An 11,749-nucleotide genomic window follows, 5' to 3' on the forward strand; every position below is an offset into this window, starting at 1 on the left:
GGACATTTATGTGGGCTGCTTTTAATAATTCTCAACAGCCAGCACAACACCTGGGCCAGAACAGTGCTCAGAAGTGTCTGTCGGAAGAACTGGACAAAGTGCCCCCAAGACAGGGCTGTGTGACTATCAAGAGATGAAGGCAAGACACGGAACCTGTGGCAACACCCCCCACAGCCTTCCTTCCTTCTCTCTGGGAGAAACCAACGCCTCTATACTCCCTTAAAGACATCTTCTGAATCACAGCACAGGAGAACCTGAGCACTACAGCGCAACCCTGTGGCTGGTCCCTCAAAGTCTCCAACTCAACATAGGTAGGAGAGGCAGGTGGTTATGGTCACAAACTGGGACTCGGTGGGAGGAGTCTGACAGACATTGCTGAGAAGGGAGCAATGCTACTCTAGGCTATCCATGGGGATAAAGGGTGATAACGACCATATGTGGAGGCAAAAGCTGGCCCTGCGCTCCCTGCTCCCTGCCCAGTCGGCACAATGGTCACGGAGGGAGGGATGTCAGTGAGCAGGCCCAGCATCAGATTCAGTCATACACTGCCCTCCCTGTGAGTCCTTCCTGACCCAGTGGATGACGTGAAAACATGGAGGAAGGGGTGAGAATGCTGGCTCATTCCTGTAGCCCCGGAGCTTGAGAGACTGAGGCAGAAGGCCAATTAAAGAAAGGCCAGCCAGGGCTGGAGAGATGGCTCAGTGGCTAAGAGCACTGACTGCTCTTCCAGAGGTCCTGAGTTCAAATCCCAGCAACCACATGGTGCTCACAACCATCTGTAATGGGATCTGATGCCCTCTACTGGTGTGTCTGAAGACAGCAACAGTGTATGCATATACAATAAATAAATAAATCTAAAAAGAAAAGAGGAGGGGTTGGGGATTTGGCTTAGTGGCAGAGCGCTTGCCTAGGAAGTGCAAGGCCCTGGGTTCGGTCCCCAGCTCTGAAAAAAAAAGAACCAAAAAAAAAAAAAAAAAAGAGGAAGGCCTGCCAGCATTGATTACATAAAAGGCAATTAGGGATTTACAAGTCATCTCACCCCTGGCCACTGGGGGGCGAGCGGGAGCCGAGGAAGGGTGATGACCCAGGGTAGCCTCATCAGCTCTAGTCTCCAGCTCCCACTTTTTTTTTTTTAAATTTATTCATTTATTATATATAAGTACACTGTAGCTGTCTTCAGACACACCAGAAGAGGGCATCAGATCCCATTACAGATGGTTGTGAGCCACCATGTGGTTGCTGGGAATTGAACTCATGACCTCTGGAGGAGCAGTCGGGTGCTCTTAACCGCTGAGCCATCTCTCCAGCCCCCAGCTCCCACTTTTTGACAGTCCCATAACCCTGAAAAGTCCCCTCCTTCCTCCTCCTCCTTCTCCTCCCCCACCCCCAAGAAGCAAACGCCATTGCAGTGGATGTGATAACACTTGTAGCGCCCAGGACGTCCCTGCTTCCTTGATGGTGAGGTTTAGCCTTCAAACAGAGACTGCAGACAAGGGGGTTTTTCTTTTACAAAAAAGCCATCAGTGCCCGGTCACATAGTATGTGAAGGGCTCTGAGAGGATCGCCTGGTGCCCTGTCTGTGGCTGTAGTGTTCCTGCCACAGGCGAGCTGTACAAGCAGAAGAGAGCCAAGGTACTCCCTCTCCCTGACCCTCAGTAATGGCACCCAAGGGCAAGTGGCCTCTAAGGACAGACAGCCATCGGGAAGAGAAGAGAAGGGAGCCAGGTAGGAAAGGAGGCTACAGAATCTCCTTGGAAATCCTCCTGTCACCAATAGTAGGCACTGCCTCTTAAGCCCCAGGCCCAGTTCTCCTCCATGCCACCAGCTGGCTAAGTACATCGAAAAACCACAACAGCTCTTAGCCTGTCTGGACCAGAGCTGCCTAAAGACCACCAGACCTACCCAGGTCCTCCTCCACCCGGTTGGCGGGGTCAGAAGTCAGACTGCTGAGGAGGCAGCTCAGGAAAGGAGAGAAGCCCTTTAGCCCGACAAAACACCCGGCTCCCCTTCGCTTAATGAGGTTCTTCAGCAAAAGGCGTAGGCGGGGCGATCAGAGCTGGCTCACTAGCAGGCTAGAGGGTGGCAGAGCGACCCTGGCCCCAGCCCTATGCCCAGCCTTGCTGCCCCCACCCTCCAACCCGGGTTCCAAGAAGGAGAGAAGCTGCGGGGTTCCCACTCCCTCCCTGGCCGGCCGGCTGCGCACCGCGGAGCAGGAAGCAATCTGGGGCGGAATGGGAGCGGTGCGGAGGCGACAGCCCCCAGAGGACCCGTTCCCGCCGCCGCCTCCCTCCCAGCTCCGCCAGCCGACTTAATTGCGGAGTCCGGATTGATTGGGAATGCAAATGGCAACTGAAAAGCAATCTCCACTCCCAGCAGGAGCTAGGGGGAGGGGAAGGTACCGAAATGGTGAGCACAGGACAAGAGGGCGGGAAAGGGGAGGAGCCACGAATGTGGTACAGTGATACCTAATGGGCGGGTGAGGTCAGGATAAGAGTGCTGCTCCTCAACCTTCATGGGCGGAGCCTCCCTAATGGGCAGCCCCCCCCAAACCCCCTGGACGAATCAAACCTACAGCACAAATGACAGACACAAGTCTGACAGCTACCAAAGCCTTAACGTAGGAGGGGCCTTCCTGAGAAGCTCAGGGAGTCTAATACTCAAGCGACCACCTGACTTCAAGGCTGTAAGTTGACAGACAAGACAGCCTTTCCCTTTCACTGTTGTATGTGGGGGACTCAGAGAACAAATAATCCAGCCCCCCCGCCCCCGCTATTGCAACCCCCAGAAAGGAAAGCCAGTGGGAGCTGAGGCAAGCAGTGTTCACAGTCACTCATCAGTGTGTTCGGTGGGTATAACAGCTCCACACTCTGAAGGCACCTGCCATCCTCCCTCCACCTCCACTCCGGCTGAATGGCAGTGCACCAGCAGCTGAAGGCCCTGGCCTCCTGGGGTCACACTGGCACCCAGAGGAGCCAGAGGGAGGAGACTGACTCATTGCTGCCATTCTGTGCTCTCACCTGTTCAGGTCACTTCCCTCCCGGAGACTGGCCCAGTTGAAATGGTCCCTGGCAGACATAAATTCAATCAACAGACATGGCAGCTCACAACTGTCTGTAGTTCCAGAGGATCTGACACCCGTACACAGACAAACACGCAGACAAAACTCCAAGGCACATAACAGTAAGCAAATAAATCTTTAAATGAGCATAGATTGCCCAGCCTTAATTGGAACATCAGAAATACAACCCTACACTTAAGGCATAGGGAAAACAACAGAGGAGAAGAAAGATGACCAAGATGGCGCCTTTTGGACATGACAGGGATCAGGGATGCTACTGAGGAAGTAGAACCAGATTTGTTCAAGGAATAAGTCAGGTAGGCTACCTAAGCCTAAGCTCCAACTGTCTGTAGTTCCAGAGAATGAAGATATAGATATATATCCCCCGCCATGGGGTGCTGGGTCCTCTGGAAGGCCAGTGCTCTCACTTGCTGGGTCACCTCTCTCCTTCCTGCCACTCACTGCTTCTCTGTTTTGACCAGGTGTGATCCACTATGCTGCTGCACTGTGATCCACTATGCTGCTGCAAATGGGAGCTGATCAGGAGCAAGATCTACTTACCAAGGAAGTGTGTGTGTGTGTGTGTGTGTGTGTATGTGTGTGTGTGTGTGTGTGTATGTGTGTGTGTGTGTGTGTGTGTGTCTGTGTGTGTAAGACAGTAATTGGCAATCAGTAGATAAGGAAAAAAAGGAACAGAGATGCTCACAATAGTAAATCTGCATCAGTAAATCTCTCAGTGCTGCCTTTTTCTCAGGCTCTTTTTTGCTTGGTTGTGTTTTTGAGACACAGTCTTACTATACTGCAGAGCCTGACCCGGGATTCCTTAAACAACCCAAGTTGGCTCAATTATAGACACCCCTGCCTCTGCCTCCAAAGTCCTGGGCTTACAGACATATTCCACCATCTGCACCTATGTTACTGCCCCCCAAGTCTTTTCCTTAGCTCAGAATCCAGGAGGCCCTCTTTCCAGGTTGCACCAAAGAACAACCATCAGGTCCTTAGCCAACTGAAGGCAGCAGGTGGCTCTCTGCTGCCCTCTAGTGGTAAGAGGGTAGGCAGCTGTCTGGGCCACAAGCTTCAGACCAGGATCACTTGGTAAAAAGGCAGGCAGGCAGGCGGCCTAGGAGGCGCTGAGAAGACTCAGTCCTGGGCTTAGGAGGAAAGTACTAACCTGCTTGATAGGGATGGCCCGGCCGCTCCCAATGCTGTCCACTTTACACTCCGCAGCTTTCTTCTCCCTGTCCGGGTCAGCACCTTTTCGAGACTGAAAGAGAAAAGAACAGGCATGTTAGAGGTCTGGGGCCTTTTTGGTGGGTACTGCCTGCCTGTAGTTCTCCACCCTCCCGTTTTCCTCCCTCTCCTGGGCAGCCCTAACACTGGGTCCGGCCTGGGCGGCGGGTCGGGAAGGAACCGAGACACGAGTATTCCAATGGGTTTATTCTTACACACGGCACCATACAGAGCAGCACAGGTCACTGAGCCAGGCCCGCCCCTCACAAAGAGCAAGGACATGAAATACGGAGGGCGCAATGAGTGCGCAGCCCAGGGTCTGGAGTTTGTTAAGTGAAGGGAGGGGCGAGGAGAGGTGGCCCAGTGGGGCTGAGGGCTGGCCAGGAGCATAGGGCACGACAACCAGGGATAGCAAAGTCCAGAAGTGAGCGGGCAGGTGCTCGTTTGTGGCACAGACACCACATGGCACCGAGCGCGTCGGTGTGGCCCAAGGGGCACAGTGGATGGAGAGAGAGAGGAGAGAGGCCAGAAGAGGGCCTGCACCCTGCCAAGCTCCTGGGGCAGAGTCCACCCAAATGCGGATCCTAGGAAATGGGGAGGGGCCAAAAAGAGGGGGCAAGGCAAGCGCGGTGGCGGCGGCTTCCGGAGCAGGAGCAGGTACAGCAGAAGTCCATGCAGGAAGGAGCAGAGGAGGGGAGGGGCAGGAAAGCTCCCCCCAGGAGCAGCTGGGCCAGCGGGCTTGAGTGCCCCCGCCCCTCTGGGCCTCGTCGCTTTGGCCGGCCGGCGTGGGCCGAGCTCCCTTCTTCTCCATTCAGCGAGCCTGGCGCAGCATCCAGCCGGGCCTGGTCCCCCGGCAGCCCCCAGCGCGGGCTCCGGCGTTCCTAGCCTTCCCTGGGGGTAGGGTTAGTTACAAAGGTTCCTGTGGGTCTCTGGAGCGGGGAGCTCGGCGGCCGCTTCTCATCTGAGAGCAGTCCCAGGGCCCGGCCCGCCTCCGGCCCCGCACAGGGGGAATGTCCAGAGGTGCTGTGTATCACCACCTGGTCTTCTAATTTGGAAGGAGTTGGAAAGGCCTTTTTGTTGATGAAAAGTTGGAAACAGTGGCACATATCTGCAAATATCGAAAGAATAAAGATTTTGGCAAGTTATACTTCAGCCCCGCAAAAGTCGGTCAGCACTGGTGAGGGCAGAGACCCAGGCGCCTGGGGAGAGGCGGCAGCGGGATGAAGAGGAGGATGTGAGGAGGAGGAGGAGAGGAGAAGGAGAGGAGGAGGAGGCCGCCAACTGCTGGGCATTTGTGGCCCAGCAGTCCATGTCAGCAGGGAATGTTCACCACTCTGCTGCCCGGGCCCCATCCCTCCTGTATTCCCAGGCTGTCAGAGGCCGAGGGCACAGGGTCGGTCAGGACAAAGGATTGCAACTGCGATGTGGGAGGAAGCCCAGCAGGGGGCACAAAGAACCCGGCCAAAATCTTTAGAAAAGATTACACTGGTGCCCAGCAGCTCCACAGACAGCACCTGCCCGAATCCATACCCTCCAGGGCTAAAGCCCTCTGCCCCTTTGGCCCCAGGAGGAGGGAGGATGGCATTGCTGTCACTGGGTCTCCAGACTGAATGGCTGGTCAGGATGAGTGTGACGAAGCCTACCTCAGCCAGGCTGGTAAGCCAAGGGGCTGTCAACTACCAGAAAACCCAGAAGCCCAGAGTGGCGCCTCTCCATGAAGGATGGGAACTGGAACCAGGGCAAGAGTGGCAACAAATGAACACATGGAGTCATGAAGGGGAGACTGGGGGATCACAACCATGCCCAGCAAGGAGTCACCAGTCACAGAACAGGCAGCACACCACAGGGTCCCCCTGGAGCAGGTGTAACTCCTCAGGAGGGAGGAAGGAAGGCAACCCCAACAGCAATGATGGGGTGAATCTCCAAGACACCCACTGAGCTGACCATGACCTGAGGCTGTCTCAGGGACAATGGTGCAAGTGAGGTCACCATGGAAACGATGAGAGAAAAACTCAGGTCGCCACTGTGAAGATGGAGAGAAGGGAAGGGCCTGGGGGGAAGGCCGTGCTCTAAGCAGCAAGGGTGTGGTAGGGCAAGGCAGCACAGCTGAAGCAGGCAGGCAGCAGAGTACACATGGAGGGAGCCCGAAGGTACTGTGGCAAGGAGGCCATGGAGTCGGGCACAGCAGGCCAAGCAGGGAGGCAGGGATGCCCTGACGTTGAACCAGCCAGTGGGGGAAGGTGGGAGGAGGTTAAGAATGGAATCGAGGCAGTGGAGAGTGAGACAGGATGTTGATGCTGGGGAGTAGGCTGTGGAGGGTGCCAATGTGGTCACCCGAGGGCTTTACAGCAACAGTAACGGCAGCAGTGTGGACACGAGCCGGCAGCCACCACGGCTCTGCATATTCGATGGATGAACAGAGCAGAAAGGAGGAGCTGTGGGTCTCAGAGGGTGGGAGCTGTGTAAGCACAGTGCACCCCAGCAGCAGCAGCAGCAGCCGTCAGCACAAAGAGGCCAGTGAGCGCGCACATCAGGAGCCAACAGACAAAGGGATGCAGGGCAGAGGTATGTCGAGCAGGAGAGATGTGAGGATGGAGGATACAGGCCCAGGCCACGAGCCAAGCCCTGGCTCTCGAGAGAGGTGTGGAGTGATGCAGAGGGACGGCTGCTCACCCACCTTTTTTCTGCCCACAGCTCCTGGAACAGTCCAGCCAGAGCCCCACTCAAGGGCCACAGCAGGAGCAGGGAGGGGCATGGTGTGTGAAAACTGGGATGGGGAGCACCGAGCTCAGGGGCCACAGAGCTGAGGGGCTGGCCCTGAGCAGGGAGTTCAGTGGACCCCGGGCAGGGGCATGAGGTTGGTAGGGAAGGGCAAGGAGCTCACAAGGAGACAGGACAAACCTGAGCGGGAGGCACGAGGCAGCGTGGTGAAGCCCAGGAAAAGATGGCTAAGCCTTTGTTAAACCAATCACAGCGGTGGGTGGGAAGCATGAATGTTCCCCTCGGCAGTGGGGTAACGGAAAAAGAGCCGGAAGGCGGACTGGGAAGCCTGGCTGGGCCTCTAGCTGGGCCAGCTAACCCTCTGTGTCGCCTTGGGCAAACAGCCTTCCGGCCTCCGGTTCATTAGCTGTTGAATCAAAGGGGGTCAGGGTAGTTAGGCCACCGAGTCCAAAGATCCCTCAAGCTGACACAGAAACTCTAGGTCTTGGGAGGGAGGGAGGGAGTGAGGGAGTGAGGGAGTGAGGGAGGGAGGGAGGGAGGGAGGGAGGGAGGGAGGGAGGGAGGGAGGGAGGGAAGGAGAGAAACTACAGGGTGAGCATGTACACAGGGCACAGTCTGAGGGGAGCCTGCCTGGGCTCAGAGGTATGGCCTGGAAGGTGCTGCGGGCTCAGTGAGGAGCCTCTAGGAGCCCTGTGTGTGAGAGCAACTGCATCCTCTTGACCTGGGGCTGCCTGCCCTCCTGCTCGGGAGCTCGGCGCAGCCCTGCCTGTGCGGTGATGGCATCTGGGCAGGGAGGAGGATGGGGCACGTACCGTGAAGATGTTAGAGCGCCGCTTGGACTGCTTGCGGATGGGTGTGGGGGTGGAAGAGGCAGCGATGGTCTCGATGCGCAGCTCCCGCTGACTGATGCTAGGGGTGGAGGGGACTGAGGAGGAGTAGTCGCTGAAGGCGCTGCCGCCGCCGTTCGTGGCCTAAGAACAGAGAGAACTGCTGAGAGTGACCATGGGCGAGGGGCAGGGCACACTGCACAAGAGGCAGCAGAAGGGAAGGGCCACAGAGGTGGTGTCATGGGGAGCTAGCGTGTCCTGGAGACCAAGGGAATCACGGTCCCCATGAAGAACTCTGCACCCTTGTTCCAGGGCTCTGAAAGGGGTTGGACGGGATGCGTCTGTGCCAACCTGAGAGCTAGGTCAGGAGCATAAGCTAACATTACCACATCAGAGACACAGTCTGAGAGTGAGCAAATGACAGCACCATGATCCGCAGGCGGCCTGGGACAAGGATGCAGATCACCCGTTCTGAATTCCCCAAATCAGGGCAGGAGGCTGGGGGCTGGGCTCAGGGTGTTGGGCAATCTGAGGTTTGCTTCAACAAAGTGCATGGCAAAGAGGGCACCAGAAGAGCCAGAGGTGTAGTGCAGAACAGAGCAAAGGCTTCTGGGTATAATAAGCTACAGATGAGGAATGGAAAAGGAGGAAGAGAAAACCAACAAACACTCAAAGGATGGAGACAGAACATACACAAGTGTCTTCCCTAGACCAGAGAGATGATGTGTGGAAACCAGGCCTCGCTAGAGCACAGGCCCCATCTCCACACAATCTGGCCAAGGGACTGCAATGCACCCGGCCCTCAGCAGCCTCCCAAGGGTGGGAGCATCGCAGAGGCTAGGGCATTACCTTGGCCCTGCTGGTGGAGTAGATGGACCACTTGAAGACATGAAGACCTTCTTCTCTCTCCCTCCTCACCCCCTCCTCCCTTTTCCTTTCATCATGGGATGGTGTAAGAGTCCTAATGAGGGTCCTGACACTGAAACCAAACTGTCACTGGGAAGCACAGTGGCTGACCACAGACCACTGTGGATGGCTCTGGGCTTGCAGCGAACAGCAGCGAAGCAGGGCAGGAAGGGTGTCTAGCTATGGAACCAAACACTGGTCTACATGTCAGGGCCAAAAAAACTAACCCAGCAATAGGCCCAGATATAGACAAATGTCCAAATGGTATGCTGGGTCCAAATTCAATGGCAGGAGCTGGCTCAGATTCTGCACATCCCACGCAGAGCTGAAGGCCAAACACCCTCGTAAGGGTGTGCTGTCCTTCTAATACAAAAGACTGCCACGGGGCAGAGGACCAGCATGGGTGCTTGGTGGCCCTGGGGCTGCATCCACCTCCTCCCCTGCACCTTCGACCAGGTGGGAGTGTTTGCCTGTCAGAGAAGAAGGGGTCAGGCCTGCTTACCAAGGGCAGCGATGAGCACACCAGAAAGAACTTTCTGGTCCCTCCATGCCTGCTAACACATAAGGCTTCCATAAGCAGTAGCGTGGAGACTAAGTGATGGAATTCAGAGAGCACATGTTTGTGATATCTTAGCTAGAGTAGTGAAGAGGAAGACAGTGGAGTGAAGGGGACAGAAACCAGGACAAGGAGCAGGAAAAGGCCAGACCGAAGCCAACCACACAGGCAACAGAAATGGAGCCACAAACAGCTGAGAGTTAGGAGAGATGAGCAAAGGTGAGATGACGCCACCGAGAGGTAGGACAAGGCAGACAAAACCAGGAAGTACAAGGAGGCAACCGCACCTGATTGATGTGCACAGCTGGGATGGAGGCAGCAGACACGGCCGAGTGGCTGGGTGAGTTGGGCAGGGACTTGCAGGGCCCGATGGCCAGCTGCTGCTTCTTCCGCAAGGCTACCACTTTCTGGGCCACTGCAGGGAATAGCAAAGTCAATTCTACTTGCTGGAGAGAGGGGTTCGAAGTCCAGGCTGGCAGCTCCCCAAGTACACTTAGCACTAACTGCTTGCCACAGAGCCACCCTATACCCAGCTCTGGGGTCCTGAGTTACCGTCCTGGAAGACTCGCTCCACATTGAGCCCATAGGTTGCGCATGTCTCATAGTAGGTACAGCGCTTCAGGTCTGTGGACAGCTTGCGGGCCCTGCTGTCATCAATGACCCGGGGATTGGCAGCACTGATAGCATCTGTTGGAAGATGGGAGTCATTCAGCTGGCTGAGAAGCAACAGAGGGCTATGCACTGGTGGGCCGGCAGAGGCCCAAGTGGGACACACAGCATGGAGACCTCAGGTGCCTGGATTGTAATTCATTCTATTACTGTCTCTTTGAATGAAAACTGGCAAACCAATTACTTTAGTGAGCCCTTGCTCGTACACTGAAAACAAGTGTGGACACAACCCAGTTTGGGGGACATGTCTATAATCCCAGATTTAGGAGGCTATAAGGCAAGGTCAACTTGGGTCACAGGGAGAGACCATGTTTCAATAACAGTAACAATAATGACAACAATGAAAACTGTGGACACAATAATCATACAGAGTTTGGGAATCATCGTGAGAAAAGCAAATTGAAGACCCTGTGTTTAAAGGCCATGGAGTTAAGAGCCTGTCACTGCTAGGCAGGAAGTGGGAGCTGGGGTCTCGTGGCCTGCTTATGGAGGCTTCACTAGTCTACCACCATACCCTGCCATACAGCATGCCCTGCCTCACCCTGCGTGCCCACCAGCACCATGGGCACCTCGCTGGCATTCCGGAAGCTGCAGAGGCGCAGGAAGTAGTTGTACACTGTCTGGAAGCTGATTTCATCCTCCAGGCTGAACACAAACACCACCGCATCCACCCAGGCAGCAAACTGGGGAGATAAACAAGTCAGCACCCACTGGCCCCGATGAACTCTGACACAAGGCAGGCAAGTCAGCAGGCGCATCACCTGGAGCTCAGGGGGGCCTCCTTCATCTCGGATCAGCAGCAGGTAACTCTGGCCATCCACCACAATCTCCTTTTTAAACCGACCCCCTAGGACAGAGTAGAGGTCAGGACCAAATGCAGAGAAGGGGAACATGGAGTGTGTGTGTGTGAGCAGAAGCCCCGGGTGCCCAGAGAACATGGTGGAGGTGTGTGTGAAGAGTCCTGAGTTCCCAGGGGAGAAGGGAAGAGAATGGGCCAGGAGAGGAGCAAGAGCCCCGCACAGACACAATATGGAGGAAGAGACAACCTATGGCCAGCCCAGCCTGTGATGCTCACCTTCAGGGGATTCTTCCTGGACGTAGGTCCCTGTCAGATACCGGTGAACCAAGGCGGATTTCCCACTAGACAGGTTCCCCACTATGCCCTGCAGAAGAGGAATGGGTAAAGCAGTGGTCAGATGGCATGAGGACAACCTGAGACTCGGGCTTAAGAGGAAGGAAGGAACATGCAAGTTGAAAAGTATAGAGGGACCCAGAAAAGGCCAGGGAGAGGGAGCAAGGCCACAGAGGAAAGGGTGGAAGTCAGGAGAACCAATGTCCAGCCAGACACAAAACCTAAAGCCAGGGCCCACCCAGCCATAGGGCCTCTGGGCTCCCATGGACCCACTCACCACTTTAAGCTCCGGCACAGAGCGGCTCAGGGTCCACTCCTGGCTGTTCACAAATGAGTCTGTGAAGACAGAGTCAATCCATCAGGGCCAAAGCAGTGTCCACAGACCTGCCCTAACCTTTGCAGCTGCCACTTACAATATTCCTCTCAGTCAAGGCCAGAGGACATTACTGTCCTCTGTGGAACCTTGACTCTCACCCTAGCTCATTAGGGAACAGACAAAGATAGTCTTCAGGGCAGGGCTGTGAGTTGAGGCTCATCCTGCCTGTTGCCCCTCCTAGTCCTCCTTTTTATGGTCCACATGAGCTCACCTGGCTTGGTGCCTGGATGCCTCTCACCCAGATGAGAGGCTACTTACTCCAGCAGGTCTCAGA

At 55.7% G+C, this 11,749-nt stretch overlaps 1 protein-coding gene across 13 annotated transcripts in view; it reads right to left on the minus strand.

Moving 5' to 3' along the window:
* Positions 1–11,749, minus strand: part of Agap3 (ArfGAP with GTPase domain, ankyrin repeat and PH domain 3) — a 50,452-nt gene that overhangs the window by 14,724 nt on the left and 23,979 nt on the right. For 6 of the 13 annotated variants that reach the window (NM_001398853.1, XM_087657945.1, XM_087657944.1 and 3 more), the window contains 8 exon segments: positions 4,230–4,322; positions 7,822–7,980; positions 9,586–9,713; positions 9,851–9,985; positions 10,509–10,650; positions 10,729–10,814; positions 11,043–11,130; positions 11,377–11,435. In NM_001398853.1, coding sequence (NP_001385782.1) covers positions 4,230–4,322; positions 7,822–7,980; positions 9,586–9,713; positions 9,851–9,985; positions 10,509–10,650; positions 10,729–10,814; positions 11,043–11,130; positions 11,377–11,435 — 890 coding nt within the window. 13 annotated transcript variants of the gene reach the window in all.

This window comes from Rattus norvegicus, chromosome 4 (assembly GCF_021556685.1).
Source record: "Rattus norvegicus strain SHRSP/BbbUtx chromosome 4, alternate assembly SHRSP_T2T, whole genome shotgun sequence".
Lineage (NCBI taxonomy): Eukaryota > Metazoa > Chordata > Mammalia > Rodentia > Muridae > Rattus > Rattus norvegicus.